A 19526-nucleotide genomic window follows, 5' to 3' on the forward strand; every position below is an offset into this window, starting at 1 on the left:
TTCAGGTAAATTACCTTTTTTTATGTATGGAAATCATTTCACAAACATTGATATAACAACAAACCTCTTTCTTGGTCAATATATTTTAAAAGTGACTTAATAAAGGTTTTTAAAATGGACAAGACCATGTCTTTAGATCCCAAATATGCACCTTGATGTTCTAAACAACAAGATTGAAATAAAAAATTTTAAAACTTATTAAAATTATATTTTAACTTTAAATATACAGAGATCTTAATATTGTATAGACAACTGCTGCTCGATTTTAGAGGAGGGCTATAAAGTAGAATATTTTAACAGCTTAGCCCATGTACACAGCCTAATTACATCATCTTGCTATTACTACTTTTTCCTAAGTGCAGTAGAACATTCTCTGAAGGAGGAGACACACTTTCCAAGGAAGTTCTAGAATCAAAAGAAAGGAGAAATCAACAATGATTGTTGAGTATCTTTTGTTAAATACATTCCCAGGCACTTGTTTTTAATGGTACTATAATACCTTTTAACAAATTTCATTTTTCTTACATCATGGATAGTGAGAATTGCAATTAATTTTTGTGTACTGTCTTTGTATCTAGCAATCATTTTAACTCTAATATTTCTTTCACATGCCTCTAATTTTATTTTGATAAAGAAAAATAAGATATTTTATTTTAAACTTCTATTTTAGTTTCAGGGGCATATGTGCAGGTTCGTTATATATAGATAATTTACATGTCGTGGGGTTTAGCGTATAGATTATTTCATCATCCAGGTAATAAGCGTGGTACCAGATAGGTAGTTTTTTGATCCTCACCGTCCTCCTACCATCTACCCTTAAGTAGGCTCCAGTGTCTGCTGTTCCCTTCTTTGTCCATATGTACTCAAAGTTTAGCTCCCATTTATAAATTAGAACACGTGGTATTTGGTTTTCTGTTCTTGCATTAGTTTGCTTGATAATGGCCTCCAGCTTCATCCATACTGCTGCAAAGCACATCATCTCGTTCTTTTTTATGGCTGCATAGTACTCCATGGTGTATACATACACTTCTCTTTATCCAGTCTACCACTGATGAGCATTTAGGTTGATTTCATGTCTCTGCTATTGTGAATAGTGCTGTGATAAATATACACATGCATGTATCTTTATGGTACAATGATTTACATTCCTTTGGGCATATATTCAACAATGGGATTGCTGCCCCGAATGGTAGTTCTGTTTTAAATTCTTTGAGGAATTACCAAACTGCTTTCCACAATGACTGAACTAATTTACATTCCCACCAACAGTGCATAGGCATTCCGTTTTCTCTACAACCTTGTCAGCATCTGTTATTTTTTGACTTTATTTAATAATAGCCATTCTGACTGGTATAAGATGGTATCTTGTGGTTTTGACTTGCATTTCTCCAATGATTAGTGATACTGAGCATTTTTTCATACGCTTGTTGGCCAGGTGAATGTATTCTTTTGAGAAATGTCTGTTCACGTCCTTCACCCATTTTTTAATGGGTTTTTTTTCCTGTTAATTTAAGTTCCTTACAGATTCTGGATATTAGACTTTTGTCAGATGCAGTTTGCAAATATTTTCTCATGTTCTGTGGGTTATCTGTTTACTCTGTTGAGTTTCTTTTGCTGTGCACAAGTTCTTTAGTTTAATTAGGTCCCACTTGTCAATTTTTGTTTTTGTTGTAATTGCTTTTGGCATCTTCATCATGAAATCTTGGCCAGAATGTAATTGTCCTACTGTCCAGAATGGTAATTCTTAGGTTTTTCTTCAAGGGTTTCTATAAGTTTTAGACTGTACATTTAAGTCTTTAATCCATGTTGAGTTGATTTTTGTGTATGGTGTAAGGAAGGGGTCTAGTTTCAGTCTTCTGCATATGGCTAACCAGTTTTCCCAGCACCATTTATTGAATATAGGGAGTCCTTTCTCCATTGCTTGTTGGATTTTGTTGAAGATCAGACTGTTGTAAGTGTGCATTCTTTTCTGAGTTTTCTATTCTGTTCCATTGGTCTGCGTGCCTGTTTTATTTATTTATCTATCTATCTATTTATTTATTTATTTATGAGATAGTCTTGCTCTATCACCCAGGCTGGAGTGCAGTGGCGTAATCTCAGCTCACTGCAACTTCTGCCTCCCAGGCTCAAGGGATCCTTCACTTCAGCCTCCTGAGTAGCTAGGACAATAGGTATGTGCTATCATGCTTGGCTAATTTTCGTATTTTTTGTGGAGATGGGGTTTCACCATGTTTCCCAGGCTGGTTTTGAATTCCTGGCCTCAAGTGATTTGCCTGCCTTTGCCTCCCAAAGTGTTGGGATTACTGGCGTGAGCCACCTCCTCCCCAGCCTATTCTGGGTATTAACCCCTTATCAGATATATGATTTATAAATACTTTCTCATTCTATGGGCTGCCTTTTCACTCTTTCGATAGTGTCCTTTGATGTTCAAGTTTTTGATTTTGATGAAGTCTAATACATGTATCTTTTCTTTTGTTGTCCATGCTTTTGTTGCCATATCCAAATCAGTGCTAAATCCAATGCTGCGAAAGTTTTCCACTGTTTTCTTCTAAGAGTTTTATAATTTTAACTCATGTTCAAGTTGTTGATTCATTTTAGTTGATTTTCAGATATGGTGTAAGGTAAAGGTCCAACTTCATTTTCTGTATGCTTTCGAAAACTGTTCTTTTAGGGGCCGGGCGCGGTAGCTCATGCCTGTAATCCTAGCATTTTGGGAGGCCGAGGCGGGTGGATCACGAGGTCAAGAGATCGAGACCATCCTGGCCAACATGGTGAAATCCCATCTCTATTAAAAATACAAAAATTAGCTGGGCGTGGTGGTGGGTGACTGTAGTCTCAGCTACTTGGGAGGCAGAGGTTGCAGTGAGCTGAGATCGTGCCACTGTACTCCAGCCTGGGAGACTAAGCAAGACTCCATCTCAAAACAAAAAACAAAAAACAAAAACAAACAACCCTCCTCCACAAAAAATTGTTCTTTTAGTAGTTGCCCCCAAATTTACAACATGGATTCTTTATTCTGATATCAACTGGCATATGTGTAGAAAAATAATTAATGTAGCAGTCCTGAGACTGCCATCCTTAGAAAGATCTGCTTGCAAGGTTGGCCCCTGGCTGGTATCTAGGAACTTGGGATTTTGGGGTGGGGGTTCCCACCATTTCCAGAAGTGATGAGTGCCTCACTATACTAAAACTGCTATACAAACAATGTGGTTTATGCTGAATTGCTGCTCCCTGACAGTCTGGAGCTATAGTATGTGCTAGGCAGAGGGCAACTACATGACCAACCCCCAGTAAAATCCTTGGGCACTGAGTCTTTAATGAGTTTCCCTGGTAGACAGCATTTTATAGGTGTCACAATTCATTGAAATTAAGCACATCCTGTGTGATTCCACTGGAAGAGGACTCTTGGAAGCCTGTTTCCTCCAGACTTCACCTTATGTACCTTTTCCCTTTGCTGATTTTGCTTCGTATTTTGTTGCTGTAATAAATCATAGCCATGAATACATCTATGTCCTGAGTTACGTGAGTCCTCCTAGCATATAATGAAGCTTGGGTGGTCTTGAGTACCCCCAACACAGAGCATCTTACTCTCTTCCCAAACTGCAAGGTGTTTAGAATAGTAAGAATACTTAATCCCCTCTCAACTTATGTATTAGTATTATCATGTATTTTAATTACATTAGAACCTATAAAAATCATTATTTTTGTTTTCTACCGCCAATATTGATTGAGACCTACCACATATTTACTCTTCGTTGATCTTCATTTCTCCTGTACCTCTGACCTTTCATTTAAAATCACTTTTTTCCCAGAGAACATTCTGGTATTTAGAGTAGGGCTTGTTCTAAAGTAACAAATTATCTTAGTTTTTAAAATTTGCATGATAATTAGTTATTTTACATTTATTTTTGAAGGCTCTTTTCCTGGGTCTAGAGCTTTGGGCTTGGAGAATTATTTGGTGACTTCTGTTGAGTGAGAGTCAGCTGTGAATCTAACTATTGCACTCTTAAGGTAAACTTTATCCCTCCAGCTGCTTTATAGTTCTTTTAGGCTTTAATTTTTCAAGCAGTTTTTCTGATGTACTCATGTCATGCTGAAGGCTGGAGTGGCTGTGGCAACTTCTTAAAATAAGACAACGATGAAGTTTGCTGCATCAACTGACTCTTTCATTCACAAAAGATTTCTCTGTAGCTTGAGATTCTGTATGATAGCATTTTACCCAGAGTAGAACTTTTTCAAAATTGGAGTCAATTTCCTTAAACTTTTTTTTTAAACACCGAATGGGTACTTAATCCCCTCAAACTTTGCCACTGCTTTATCACATAAGTTTATGTACTATTCCAAATCCTTTGTTGTTATTTCAACAATGTTCACAGCATATTCACCAGTAGTAGACCGCATCTCAAGAAAGCGTTTTCTGGGCTGGGCACAGTGGCTTACACCTGTAATCCCAGCACTTTTGGAGGCTGAGTGGGAGAATTGCTTGAGGCCAGAAGTTTGAGACCAGCCTGAGAAAAATAACAAGATCCCATTTCTACAAAAAGAACAAAAAATAAAAAAAGAAAGTACTTTCTTTGCTCATCCATAATAAGGAACTTCTCATCCATTCAAATTTTATCATGAAGTTGCAGCAATTCAGTCACATCTTCAGGCTCCACTTCTAATTTGAATTGTCTTGCTATGTCTACCACATCAGCAGTTACTTCCTCCACTGAAGTCTTGAACCCCTTAAAGTCATCCGTGAGTTGGATTCAGCTTTTTCTAAACTCTTGTGAATGTTGATATTTTTACCTCCTCTCATGAATAATACATATTCTTAATGGCATCTAGAATGGTGACTCCTTTCCATAAAGTTTTCAATTTACTTTGCCCAGATCCATTACAGAATCAGCTATGGCAGCTATAACCTTATGAAATGTATGTCTTAAATATTTAAGACTTGAGTCAAAATTACTCCTTGATCCATGGGCTGCAGAATGGATATTGTGTTAGCAGGCATTAAAAAAACCCATTAATTTCCTTCTACATCTCCATCAGAGTTCTTGGTGACTAAGTGCACTGTCAATGAGCAATAATATTTTGAAAGAAATCTTTTTTTTTTCTGAGTAGTAGGTCTCAATAGTGAGCTTAAAAGATTCAGTAAACCAGCCTGGGTAACATGGTAAGACCCCATCTCTAAAAAAAAAAAAAAAAAATTATCCTGGCATGGTGGTATGTGCCTGTAAACCCAGCTACTGAGGGAGGCCGAGTCAGGAGGACTGCTTGAGTCCAGGGATTCAGTAAACTATGCTACAGGCTAGGCTCAGTGGCTCATGCCTGTAATCCCTAGCACTTTGGGAGGCTAACGTGGGAGAATTGCTTAAGGCCAGGAATATGAGACCAGCCTGAGCAACAAAGGTGAGACCCTGTCTCTACAAAGAGTTTAATTTTTTTTTTTTTTTGAGATGGAGTTTTGCTCTGTCGCCAGGCTGGAGTGCAGTGGTGCGATCTCAGCTCACTGCAATCTCTGCCTCCCAGGTTCAAGTGATTCTCTTGCCTCAGCCTCCCGAGTAGCTGGGACTACAGGTGCCCGCCACCATGCCCAGCTAATTTTTGTATTTTTAGTAGAGACGGGATTTCACCATGTTGGCCAGGATGGTCTCGATCTCTTGATCTCGTGATCCGTCTGCCTCGGCCTCCCAAAGTGCTGGGATTACAGGTGTGAGCCACTGTGCCCGGCCGAAAGGTTGAAATTTAAAAAGAAAGTAGCAGAGAATGGTGGCGTGTACCTACTCTGGTTCTAGCACTTAGGAGACTGAGGCAGGAGGATCTTTTGAGTCCAGGAGTTTATGGTTGCAGTGAGCTATGATTGTGTCACTGCACTCCAGCCTGGGTGACAGCAAGACCCTATCTCTAAAAAAAGAACAAAACCCAAAAAACCTCCATGCTGTAAACAGACGTGTTGTCATCCAGGCTTTGTTGTTCCATTCATAGAGTGGAGGCACAGTAGATTTAGTGTTAATTCCTAAGGGCCCTTGGATTTTCAGAATGGTAAATGAGCATCAGCTTGAACTTAAAGTCAACAGCTGCATTAGCCCCTAACAAGAGAGCTTGCCTGTCCTTTGAAACTAGGAATTGACTTTTCCTCTCAAGCTGTGAAAGTCCCTGATGGCATCTACTTTCAGTAGATGGCTATTTCTTCTACACTGAAAATCTGCTGTTTAGTGTGGCTACCGTCATCAATTATCTAACCTAGATCTTCTGGGCATCTTGCATCAGCATTTGCTGCTTCACATTGTACTTTTGTTACAAAGACGACTTCTTAGAATGATACATTGGACTTGAGGGCTGGAAGAAAGGGTGGGAGTGAGGTGAAGGATAGAAGACCACATGTTGGGTATAGTGTACACTGCTCAGGGCTTCGGTGATGGGTGCACCAAAATCTCAGGGAAAAAAAAGAAAAAGATGGCTTATTTCTTTAAACCTCATGAACTAACCTAACCCTCTGTTAGCTTCACACTTTCCTTCCTCAGCTTCCTCTCCTCTCTCATCACCTTCAAATAATGGAAAAGAGGTCCTTGCACTGATTACGCTTTGGCTTAAGGCAACGTTGTGGCTGCTATGATCTCTAAAATTTTCACCATATTGACAATAAGGTTGTTTCACTTTGTTATCATTCTTGTGTCCACTGGAGTAGCATTTGTAATCTCCATCAAGAACTTTTCCTCATTGGCTTCACAACAATGAACCATGTGGCTAACTGGTACCAAAGGCCTAGTTTTCAGCCTATCTTGGCTTTTGACATGCCTTCCTCACTAAGCTTAATCATGTCTAGCTTTTGATTTAAAGTGAGCATGTGACTCTTTCTTTCACTGGAATACTAATAGGTCATTGTAGGGTTATCAGTTGGCCTAATTTCAGTATTGTGTCTCAAGGAATAGGGAGGACCAAAGAGAGGGAAAGAGATGGGGAAACAGCCAGTGACTAGAGTGGTCAGAACACACACATTTATAAAAGTTGCTGTTTTATATGGGTGCAGTTCAAAGTGCCCCAAAATAATTACAATAGTAACCAAAGATCACTGATCACAATCACCATAACAGGTGTCATAAAAGAGTTTGAAATGTTGTATGAATTACCAAAATGTGACACAAAGTGGGTATACATTGTTGGAAAATGGCGCTGATAGACTTGCTTGATGCAGGGTTGCCACAAACCTTTGATATGTAAAAATTGCAGTATCTGCGACTACTGAGGGTAGATAATACAAGACAACGCAGTTTCCATCTTGCTCTCTCTCTCTTGCTTAGGGGAAGCCAGCTGCCATGATGCAAAGACATTTGAAGAGCCTTATGGAAGGGCCTATGTGGTGAGGAACTGAGGCCTCTTGCCAACAGACATGTGAATGAGCCCCCTGAGAAGCAGATCCTCTGGTCTCAGTGAAGCCTCTGAATGACTACAGTCCAGGCCAACATCTTGACTGCAACATGAAAAACCCTGAGCTAAAACCACCTGACTAAGTCACTCCTGAATCCTGATCTGCAAACTGTGAGTTTATGAGTGTTGTTTAAGCCAGTCAATTTTAGGGTAACTAGTTTTGCATTAGTAGTTAATTACAGTATGCTTGTTTTAAAACTTCATGTTATTTTGTGATTATATTATTATTTTAAATTTAATTTTTTTATGTAAAAAGAAAATGAAATCAATAGCTTATAAATTTTAAGTAATATTCAAATATGAAAGAATATGGTTGCTTTACCTCTTTATTGTTTTTCGAATTCCTAACTGGAAGCAGAGTTTTGCAGAAGAGATGAAGTCATCTCCACGATAGTATTAATAGATAAGCCATTCAGAAAACCTTTATGTCTTATTCTCACTTCCTGAAGCGCATTTATAATATGGTCTCTATGCAAAAGGAAAACATACGTGAGTATTTATTTGTCTTTTCCAAAGGAACACATTCTGAATATATCTAAGTTATTAACTTGAACTATATTTTTACACAAAAGTTTTAAACCAGTTAAAATATAATTTTGGTTATTACCTGCTGACTTCTGGATGCAGTTCAGCCAGTTTCTTTATGATCTTGGTAAAGCTACGAAGGTTCAACGTAGTTGGAGGTATGAATTGAACAGGTGTATCAGGTAATAATTTAGTAGATTCAATCTGCTTACAATTCTTCTTGACACCCTAAATAAGCATTTAAAAAGTTTTCTTAAAATCAGTAAGGACCATTACAAAAAGACAATACAGCTTATTCAATAATAATATACTTGAAAATTAAAATAATAAAATAAAAATTCCTTAAAAGTTTACTTTAACTTGGGATTATTTGTATCAATTGCATTTACTTGGGCTGTGTCTCAGGGCCATATACTACAAAACATACCCAACATTTTTTCTTTCTGATAAAGTATACGAGGCTATGTCTAAATAAGCCTTTCTCAACCAGATTTCTCATCTGAACCATAGAACACAGAAAATGATGTAACTACTTTCTCAATTCTCCCAAAGATAGGATATAACGAGTTTCATTTTAGATGCACAGGAGAGAGATTCATTCATTAAATAAATGTTTTAGGCTTAGGGCATTAAGGCTTAATTCTCTTAACCAACCTAAGAAAGGCTACACAGTAATTAGAGATATTTTACATCATATTTACTATATGCTGTATGTAATGAATACAAATTGTATGCCCAGAAGTGCACTATATGCTGCGCGAGAAAAACTATAGTGATATAAAACAGAGTCCTCTCCATTTGTGAAGAGACAAAATTGAAATGACCAATTAGTTACTGTTAACAATGCAAGTAGGCTATAAATTGTAGAAAACCACTGTAAATACCATAAGAGTTCTATAAAGGAAGGATTCAGACTTTAAAGCCTCGATGAAGTCAGGGCAAGACACATAATATACTGGACCTTTCACATCAGAACATTGTATCTTTCACTTGCTTGTTTATTGCCTTAACTCCCTCACTAGATTTAAGCTCCTTAAGAGCACAGATTTTTGTCTGTTTTATTCATTGTTGCTTTCCCAGTGCCTAGAATAGTGTACACAGTTGGTATGTAATAACTATTTGTTTAATACATAAAAAGTTTGGGATACAATAGTTTAAGTGACAGTTGAAGTAAGTGCTCTCCAAGAAAGAATATGTTCTCCAAGAAAGAAGTCAAATTATTGGTAAGTAATAACAACAACAGCTAATGTTTTCTGGGTACATCTTCCAAGGTAGGCACTGTTCTAAAAATTTTTCTGTGGTAAGCTCATTTAAGCTCGTCAACATTTGTGAGGTAATGGCTCTTATCTCCATTTTACGATAAGGAAGCTCAGAAATGGAAAGGTTAGGTTACTTTTCCAGAGTCACATGGTGAGTAAATGGCAAAGCCAGGTTATGAATCTAAGAGTGTTTATTAATCACTATGATTCTGCTTTTCATTGTAGATAATCAATATTTTCTAAATGAATGAATAGAATAAATAAATGTGGAGAATCAGAAAAAGAACATGGGAACAAGAAATTGCTAGAAAGGAAAGAGAACTTGGAGTATAGTTTAACAAAGATAGTTACAGGAGCTTCCCGATCCACATACCAATAGCCCGTATGGCCCTCTTTATAACATCCCCATCTCAACCCCATGGCCCACTGCCACAGCTGACAGGATCAAGAGTGTTGCTGCCTGAGCTAATGAACATCAAAATCACAGCTTGGATCAATTCAATTTCCTGTCTAAAGCATGTGGAATTAGCAGGGTGTGGTGGCTCACACCTGCAATCCCAGCACTTTGGGAGGCCAAGGTGGAAGGATCACTTGAGGACAGGAGTTTGGGACCAGCCTGGGCAACATAGCACGACCTGGTCTCTACAGAAAAATACAAAAATTAGCTGGACATGATGACACACCTGCAGTCCCAACTACTTGGGAAGCTGAGGTGGGAGGATTGCTTGAGCCCAGGACTTTGAGGCTACAGTAAGCTGTGGTTGTGCCACTGCACCCCGGCCTGGGTGACAGAGTGAGATCCTGTCTCAGGAAAAAAAAAAAAAAAAAAAGACTGAAATTAGAACATGAAGCAAATGAATTAATCAGATCACAGGGACTTGAATTGAACATAGAGAGTTAGAATCAAGCCAAACAAAGCCAAATGGGGGAAGAAAGCAGTCATGAGCAGAGAAAAGCAGTGTGTAGAGAGAGGGGAATAAGGGGAATGAGCACACGGAGAGCAGAGGCAGGAGACCACATGTGCTACACAAGAGAGGAAAGGGAGAGCCACAGATCCCACAGCTGCAGCTCAGGGCCCCACGCAGCTTCACTGCACTTTGTTTCCTTCCTTCCTGCTGTAGATTGAGGCTATGTACCAAACAAATCAATCCCACACATGAAGGGTCACTGAGATGAAAGGAAAAGTTTCAAGAAAGGGATGAACAGTGTCAAACAGGCAAAGTAGTCAAGAGGAAGGCAGATGAGGGAAAGACAAATACAAGGTCACTAATGCCTTATGAAAAGGGCCGTTTAGGTAAAATTTTAGAGACTGAAGTCAGATTATCAGGACAACAGAGAAGCAAAGAAACAGACATTGAATATAACCTACTTGATTGAGAACTTTGGCAATAAAAACATAGGACAGGCTGGGTGTGGTGGCTAAGGCCAGTAATCCCAGCATTTTGGGAGGCTGAGGCGAGCAGATGACTTGAGGTTGGGAATTCAAGATGAGCCTGGCCAACATGGTGAAACCAAATCTGTACTAAAAACACAAAAAAATTAGCCAGGCAAGGTAGTAGGTTCCTATAATCCCAGCTACTCAGGAGGTAGAGGAAGGAGAATTGCTTGAACCCAGGAGGCAGAGGTTGCAGTGAACTGAGATTGCGCCACTGCACTCCAGCCTGGGCGACAGAGACTCTGTCTCAAACAAATAAAACAAAACAAAACAAAAAACTTCCCCAAAACAAACAAACAAAAAAACACATAGGACAAATAAGGATGGTAAAGTTAGAGGAACGCAAAGTCAAGTGAAAATCCTGTCAGGATTAGGAAGGGCTGGGCCTGACTTTGAGTAGAGGCTAAGGTTTGTGAGTGGAAGTGGAGTTGCTAATGGTATAGAAAAGGAATGTAATAACTCCAGGAATGAGGAAAGGACTGGATAAAGGACACAGTTAGAAGAGATCACTTTATCTTATTAAGGGAAAAAATTAGATTCATTTATTCAACAAGTATTGATTCTTTTTTTTTTTTTTTTTGAGACGGAGTCTCGCTCTGTCGCCCGGGCTGGAGTGCAGTGGCCGGATCTCAGCTCACTGCAAGCTCCGCCTCCCGGGTTCACGCCATTCTCCTGCCTCAGCCTCCCGAGTAGCTGGGACTACAGGCGCCCGCCACCTCGCCAGGCTAGTTTTTTGTATTTTTTAGTATAACGGGGTTTCACCGTGTTAGCCAGGATGGTCTCAATCTCCTGACCTCGTGATCCACCCGTCTCGGCCTCCCAAAGTGCTGGGATTACAGGCTTGAGCCAGCGCGCCCGGCCAAGTATTGATTCTTGTGCTGATCTATGGATTCAAAATAATCCCAGCAAAAATCAAAGGAGGATTTTTTTTTTTTTTTTTTGTAGATAGGTGAATTATAAAAGTATACAGCAAGGCGAAGAGACTAAATAGCCACAATAACTCTGAAAAAGAATAAAGTTAGAGGACTCATTCCACCTGATTTCAAAACTTACTATGAGGCTACAGTAATGAAGACAGCGTACTACGGGTGGAAAGAGACAAAACGGTTCAACAAAACAGTTCCAGTCTAGAAATAGACTCACACAAACATGGTCAATTGATTTTTGACCAAGGTGCAAAGGTAATTCAACAGAAATAGGATCATCTTTTCAACAAATGATGCTGAAACTATTCCATATGCAAAACAGAAACAAATGCAAATAAACAATAACTACCTCAACAAATACCAGAAACAATATATGAAAATTAACTGAAAATCTCTATGACCTTGGATTATGCTAAGATTTCTTAGCTACAACACTAAAAGCATACATTATGAATAAAAAATTAATAAATTATACTTCATAAATACTAAAATATCCCTATTCTGAGAAAGACACTGTTAACGGAATGAAAAGACAAGGCACAAAGTGAGAAAAATTATTTGCAAATCGCCTATCTGGTAAAGGACTCAAAATCAGAATATTAAAACATCAAAATTCAATAATAAAATAAACTGAATAAAAATGGACACAACATGAGCAGGAATAAAATGCCAGTATATACAACAACATGGATCAGTCTCAAATGCATTCAGTGAAAGAAGCCAGGCTAACAGGGCTATATAGTATAATTTCATTTATATAACGTTCTGAAAAAGGTCAAGTTTTAAGAATAAGAAACAGATCAGAGCACGAGGTAATTTTTTGGAATGATGGAACTGTTCTGAATCTTGATTATGGTGGTGCTGATTTGCCTATATACATTTGTCTAAAGCTATAGGCACCAAAAAGTATTGAATTTTACTGTATGTAAATTAAAAAAAATATATATGGAACACCTATGGGATTCCAGGCAATTTGCTGAGCAGTGGAGAGAAAAGACTGAAGGAGGCAAACTTTACCACTTCTCACAGGGTGTTCACCTCAGTAAGAGAGACATGAGAATGTATGAAAATAAAATGACTACATCTTATGGTTTTAACAATTATGAGATAAGGTTAGCTGTGAAAGAAAAATCAAGATGAAATTATAATTAGTTACTTATAGAGTAGTAATAAAAAGACGGTGAAGGATTGGCAAAGAGCCTAGTTAAAATGAGTTTTTCATGAGCTCGGTCTACAAAGATCTAGATTTCCCCCCAGGAACAACTGGAGTTGTAGAAAACCAGGTTAGGGCGGATTCAAGGTTAAAAACAATTCAGATTAATGCTGTCATTCCCATTTCAAGACTGCATATTGAAGTTATTTATTCTACAAAGCTACTTACAGCAGTATGACACACAAAGACCATCTAAGGGATCTATCAAAAACACTAACCTGGTTGGAAGGGAAAACCTCACTGTCTTGCTCAGATCCCAGCTGCCGTGGTCTAGTTCTGGGCAATCTAGAAATGGAGAAGGCTGAGTGGATTTCTTTGTTGGTGCTTTTCTCTAAATTATTCGAACTAATTCTATTCCCATTTTTGGAGGAAAGTGGTGATGTACATTCTCCAAGAATTTTAACAGGCCTCACATTTACTGACTTCCCATTTATTTCTATCCCATTCATTTCTTTCACAGCTATCTTTGCATCACTGTTTTTTGTAAAAGTAAGAGATGCATATCTAAAACATAAAAGCAGAAAACCGAAAGGTTGTTAATGACTTCAAATTACATCAAACTTAATTTTGTAACTACGGATGCAAATACGTTTTTCACAAGAATAACTGCTTTTAAAAATAAAAAGGTTGCTGTACTTACCTTTGGATTAGGAAGAATATTTATTTAGGATAACTAAATAAAAACCAAGTTAAAGATGGGAAATAGAAGAAAAGTATTTCTTACACATTATCTCCTATTAATTTTATATTAAAATCTAATGTAAAATATTTGCAAAGCTCATATATGATAGAGTTGCTGAGATTAGTGGTCTGGGGACATCTGATTATCCATAACTAAAAAACCTTAAAACTAATCCCTATGTATAAACATAAACTTCAGATAACTTAAAGGCTTAAATGTGAGAGGCAAAATTTTAAATATTTAGCAGAATACGCAACAGTGTATCTTTACGATCTTGTAGTGGGGAAATATACAGACAAAAACAAAGAGTTGGAAAATCTAATCAGAATTTTAATTATATACACAAGAAAGTTGGGCAATAGCTATTCCTATAAAAGCATCAGCCCTTGACAGTGCCAATGGAAGGATATACACCAAATCCTGGGAAGAGTGGCTGTTTTCAAATGATGAGACTATGGATACATTTTTATAAACTCCTTGTATTTTTGCATTTAACTGTATTTTCTAAATTTCTACACAGAATGCAAAATACTTCAAGTAAGAAAAAACTATAGTTCTTAAAAAATATTCAGCAAGATACTAAAAGAGTCACATCAAGTAATGCTCCTAAGATTACAATACTACTTTAATGAAATGTATTAACATCATATCAACAGGTCAAATAATTACAGCTAAACAATTATCTTACAATTATATGACTTCATTTAAGACACACATTTTTAATAAATTGCAACCCCAACTACAAATAGGATCCTTTCTTAATTGATAAAAATTTTATATCTGAAATAAACAGCTATCACTTTTAATGATAAAACAGTAAAAAAAATTCCATTAAGCTATGGCCATTGTTATTTAATACTTTTGAATCATCTGGCAATGTCACAAAACAGAAAGTAGCAACATACATACTCAAAGTAACTATATGTAAATGAGGTAGCTGTCTACCTAAAATATACTGAGTGTCAACTAAAAAGTAATTGAAATCAGAAATAGTAAAATGAAACACAATTTTCTGAGCACCTACTATGTGCCAGGCTTTATTCCTAGTGTTTCACATATTTTACTTGTAATAGTTTCACAGCAATGTTGTGAAGGTAGTATTACTATGCTCACTTTATATACAAAGAGGCTGAGGTACAGAAAGGTTAAGTAACTTGCCTAAATTTATTAACCAAGTTGTTGACAGAGCTGGGAACTGAACCAATGTTATCTATTTCTGGAAGCCGTTCTTTTGCCTAATGTGCTCTACTTCCCCACGAAATGGCATGTAGCAAGATAAAGCATACAAAAATCAGTAAGTCTCCTGTATACCATTAACACGTTACAAAGTATAATGAAAAAAAAGATCTGGTTAAGAACAGTATCAACTCAAGACTGCAGCTATTTGTCCATGTGTCCCCTTTCCTGGCCTGTGAAACCCTATGAGAATAGCCCTTGACTTTGTCACCACTGTGGCTGAGATCTGATATAGGACCTTTGGCAAACAGCAGACACATAATAATGCATATTGATTAAAGTTGGGAAACACACCTGTAATTAGTAGAAGAATCATAAATTGAAATTTCAGAAACTTGGTATTTCTGGAAATGAGACCTTAAATCGGCCTAAAAGAAGAGAAATAAAAGTTTGTGAAGGGTAGAAAAATACAACAAAACATGAACAACTAATAAACTTGAAAATGAAGCTCAAAAAAATAATCCTGGTTTACCTCAGATACTGAAGGGCAGAGGCCACCAACATGTATCAAATAACCTTTATCTCTTTGTGAGGATTCAACATTCTTCATTTCTGCTTAGAGAAAAACACATAACAGAAATGATCCTTATTGTACTGATATGTTTCAGAGAAAATGTGAACGCTGTTACATATTTTATGCTTCCTTTTTACTAACCCAAAGCTTATTATAAAGTTATCAGCAACTATCAGCACTTCTAGACTGAGGACTAATAGCCTGCCGTATAGTTTTAAGATTTCTGGGCCTTCATCACATCATCTTAAAAACTAAAGGGGTTGGGTTAGTTAAGTCTCTTATAGCTCAAAAATGGACAAATTACATCTAAACAAAGTAATCAATTACTGTAATTGCTGTTCCTCAGTATCCCTGGGGGACTGGTTCTCGGACACCCCAAGGATGCTCAAGTCCCTTATGTAAAATGGTATAGTATTTGCATATAACCTACACATATCCTTCCGTATACTTAAATCATCTCTAGATTAGTTATAATACCTAATAAAATGTAAATACTATGTAAATATTTGTTATACTGTATTGTTTAGGGAATAATGAGACTCCTAAAAAGTCTGTACATGTTTCGTACAGGCTTTTAAAAAATATTCTCAATCTGCAGTTGTCTTTCATTTGTCTTTGGTTCAGAGAAGTGCTATCTAGAACATTGGACACACACAGGATCTTAACTCCCTAGTGTTAATGCTGGCTAGAGCTAGTGGTCTGAGAGCTCTCATTATGCAAATTCCCTTGCTGGGGAAACATCACGCCAAGAAAATCTTTTAATTGGACAAGGAGCAATAGCAGGTATTATAACATATAGCTTGTAATAATGGTAAGGGCACACAAGAAAAAAAGTGGGGAGATAACTTGAGTTAGAAAGCATGATTTTCCAAACTACAAATACTAGGATTATGGATAAATTTTTTTCTTGATAAAATATTTCAAAATTCTTAGAGTACATTTTCATAGTCTCTACTGTGAAGAGAACCTGAAACCAAAAAGGATTCACTGAATAGAGATTCAAATTACTAGCAAATCCCATACCTGGCACATAGGGAGTACACAAATATTTGCTGAATGAATCCTTAAAGTAGCTTTTATTTATATGCTTTATAATTTTTATATAGTAATGGGAGATATGGAAATTTTATTTTTTTCATTAAATAATAATATATAAGAGTAGCCTAACACTTATCCAGTGTTTCTGGTGCTCCAGGCAATATGGCAAGCACTTTATACACATCATCTCATGTAATTCTCACAATCATGCCACAGGGTAGCTATTATTATTTTCATTTTGCAAATAAGGAGGCTGAGGTCTCAGGAGTTTAGGTCACAAATATAGTAAATGGTGGTGCTGGAATCCAGGCACAGTTTGTCGTCGTTAGGTAATAATACCCAACCTTCATTAACTTATTCCATTTGTTAACCTCTTTGAATCATGATGTATTCTATAGAGAAAACAGCAAAACCACCTACCTTTATATTTTTACATTGGAGTGAGGAGGGAATAATGAGCTACAGTATAGTAAAAAAGGGTAAATAAGAATCAGAAGACACACATTATACCCATCACCTCACCTTTCACTACTTCAACACAAAATAGCTAATGAACATCCAATGGGCTGCATGCTGTACCTGGCACTGGAGATAGGGAGTAAACAAAACATATAAAAATCCCTGAGCTCACTGAGCTAATGAGAGGATGGGAAGGCAGTCAATATATCAGGTAAGCAAACCATACAGTGTTGTGATAAGTGACATGAAGAAAACTAATGCAAGGGAAGAAAAAACAGAATAAAACTAAATGATATGGGGCTGGGTGCAATGGCTCACGCCTGTAATCTCAGCACTTCAGGAGGCTGAGATGGGTGGATCACTTGAGGTCAGGAGTTCAAGATCAGCTTGGCCAACCTGGTGAAACCCCGTTGCTACTAAAAATACAAAAATTAGCCAGGTGTGGTGGTGGGCACCTGTAAGCTGAGGCAGGAGAATCACTTGAACTCGGGAGGTGAAGGGTTGCGGTGAGCCAAGATAGTGCCACTGCACTCCAGTCTGGGGTGACAGAGTGAGACTCTGCCTCAAAAAACAAACGACAACAACAAAACCCCCAAAATAGATGATATAATGCTATTTACTTTAAATTGTATGTGTGTATTAAATATATACATAAGAAAATGCATAAAAATGATCATTAAAATATTCATAGTGGTTACTGCAGAAACCAGTTTTTTGAGAAACCATTTTTGAGAAAGTTTTTGAGTTTATTGGAGAAACCAGTTAATTTTAATTGTCCTATATTTTAAAATTTTATTTAAAAAACCATAATAAGCATTATTTAGACAAGCAGAAAAAAACAATAAAACCAATGCTGACATGGAAAATAAAAGAAAAATCCATATAAGATACAAAAAAATAAGGAAAGGTAGCATAAACTTACCTAGAAATGATAGAAGGGCAATAATCACAGGTAATAGAGAAAACTATAACTATTCTAAGCAATTAAGGACTATCTAAAAATGAAAACATCCCTAAAATTATTGAAATAAGAGAAAGCAAATAGTTTTCATCATTAACACCAATTTGACAGATTAGTACTGGTTGCCTGGTGGTAACTGGGAAGCTGGTTTTATTCACCATGTACCCACGTGTGGAAAGAGGAAAATGATGCCCTGCAGGAGTGCTGATGTTGGCCTTGAGCAAGAGAAAGAATGCGGGTATCTACCTGTTAAAACTAAATCTTGGATTTAAGCTTTTAGCAGTTTTTTCCTCTTTAAAAAACTGACCTCCAACTGAACAATTTCCTCATTTTTTAATTTATAAAGAAAAGCCAAAACAGAAATAAAATATTAAAACAACTCAGTTGCCCATCACAACATAGAAGCAGGTAAAGCACTATTTTACAAATAATCTAGGTTAGGATTTCTCAGTAAATTCTTGAGAACCAACCTAGTGTAAGATTCAAATTCCATCTGTCTTGTTCTATTTGATTTTCTTGTGTTCCTGAGATGTCAACTCCTGTCAGGTTCTCTTTAGCATCAGACCAGTCTTCACTCATCTCTTGGTAATGTCTGCAGTCTAAGACATTAAACACAATGAGCTATGAATGACATATAATGTCCAACACACTGAAAAGTTATCTAAAAACCATGGATGAATCAGCATGATGATGACTACTAGAGTTTTATGTATAAATCTGAAGATAAATATTAGCAAAATAAGAGAACCAAGCACAAAGATTCTCTGAGAAGAGATTTTCAGTAGTCCTTGAATAAAAAGTTGCTTTCAGTCTGAGTGATCTGTTTCCTAGTTTTCCTTTAATTAAAACACTATTCCCAGCTTATTGAAACCCTTAATTTTCAGCGTTTTGAATTGTCCTTTAGTGAAAAAGACATTATCTTTATATATGCAATAACATGAAACATCTTTGAAAGAATTAAGCTGCGTTGCAGCTCTTTATTTCATTACAATTAAATTAATAATCTTTTGGAATGATCACAATCTCTTTTCATGTGCTAAAAATGCACACAATTTAGAGATACAAATGAGATATAAGAGAGAATTTTCATACTAAAAACATGAACCAAAAGAATAAGAGTCCATATAATTATTTAGCATTGTCAGCTATATTAGGCAACCTTAAAGATGTCAAATAGCAATAAGAACATATTTGATATTTATAATCAGAATGATGCCTTTCTGTCAATTAAGAATATTTATTTTTCTTTAATGAATAAGCACTACCAATACTTTAAACCTTATTTTGTTTTCCAGCAACTATACAAGATAACACATTTTTATACTAACCTTTATCATCAAGTTTCAGTTGACGAAAGTCTGCATTTATATTACCATTTTTAAAGTCATCTTTTTTGGGTGATATGTGTTGTGTAGCACGACTACTGTCAGATGATAAAGACATCTGAGGATTAAGATAACAAAAACAACAATAAATAAGAGCAAATAACTATTATGCTCTTACTATGTGACAGGTACTCTTCACTGGCATTATTCAGCCCTTACAGTAATGAGGGCTATGAAAGCAATACATTATCAACCTGACCTGACATGTGAGAAAACAGAATCTAAGTAACTTGTTGCTTCATGTTACACAGTTAACAAGAATTACAATTTGAATCTAGTCTGTGTATAATGACTGTGCTAACACTACTATTTGGCAAAGTGTGGCATACACACATGAGAAGTAATCGAGATAATTTTTGGAGGTATATATATACACACAAGTATTTATCACATTAACCTTTAACAGTTATATATTTAATTTAGTGTATGCTTATGTGTATCTTTTATTTATAAGAATATTTCTTTCCTATATGTAAT

The 19526-nt window shown here is 36.6% G+C and overlaps 1 protein-coding gene across 5 annotated transcripts in view; it reads right to left on the reverse strand.

Annotated features, from left to right (window-relative positions):
- RBM44 (RNA binding motif protein 44) overlaps positions 1 to 19526 on the reverse strand; it is a 38944-nt gene continuing 19418 nt past the window's right edge. For 4 of the 5 annotated variants that reach the window (XM_033229708.1, XM_033229705.1, XM_033229707.1 and 1 more), the window contains 8 exons: positions 18993 to 19107; positions 18135 to 18263; positions 15165 to 15244; positions 14987 to 15060; positions 12993 to 13278; positions 8024 to 8169; positions 7739 to 7884; positions 1 to 405 (listed from right to left, as the gene is read on the reverse strand). In XM_033229708.1, coding sequence (XP_033085599.1) covers positions 7761 to 7884; positions 8024 to 8169; positions 12993 to 13278; positions 14987 to 15060; positions 15165 to 15244; positions 18135 to 18263; positions 18993 to 19107 — 954 coding nt within the window. In that variant the 3' untranslated portion in view covers positions 1 to 405; positions 7739 to 7760. The remainder of the gene's footprint in view (positions 406 to 7738; positions 7885 to 8023; positions 8170 to 12992; positions 13279 to 14986; positions 15061 to 15164; positions 15245 to 18134; positions 18264 to 18992; positions 19108 to 19526) is intronic. The other variant, XM_033229709.1, reaches the window with a different exon arrangement.

The sequence above is a fragment of the Trachypithecus francoisi genome, unplaced genomic scaffold (genome assembly GCF_009764315.1).
Source record: "Trachypithecus francoisi isolate TF-2019V2 unplaced genomic scaffold, Tfra_2.0 Lachesis_group13, whole genome shotgun sequence".
NCBI classification, from domain to species: Eukaryota; Metazoa; Chordata; class Mammalia; order Primates; family Cercopithecidae; genus Trachypithecus; species Trachypithecus francoisi.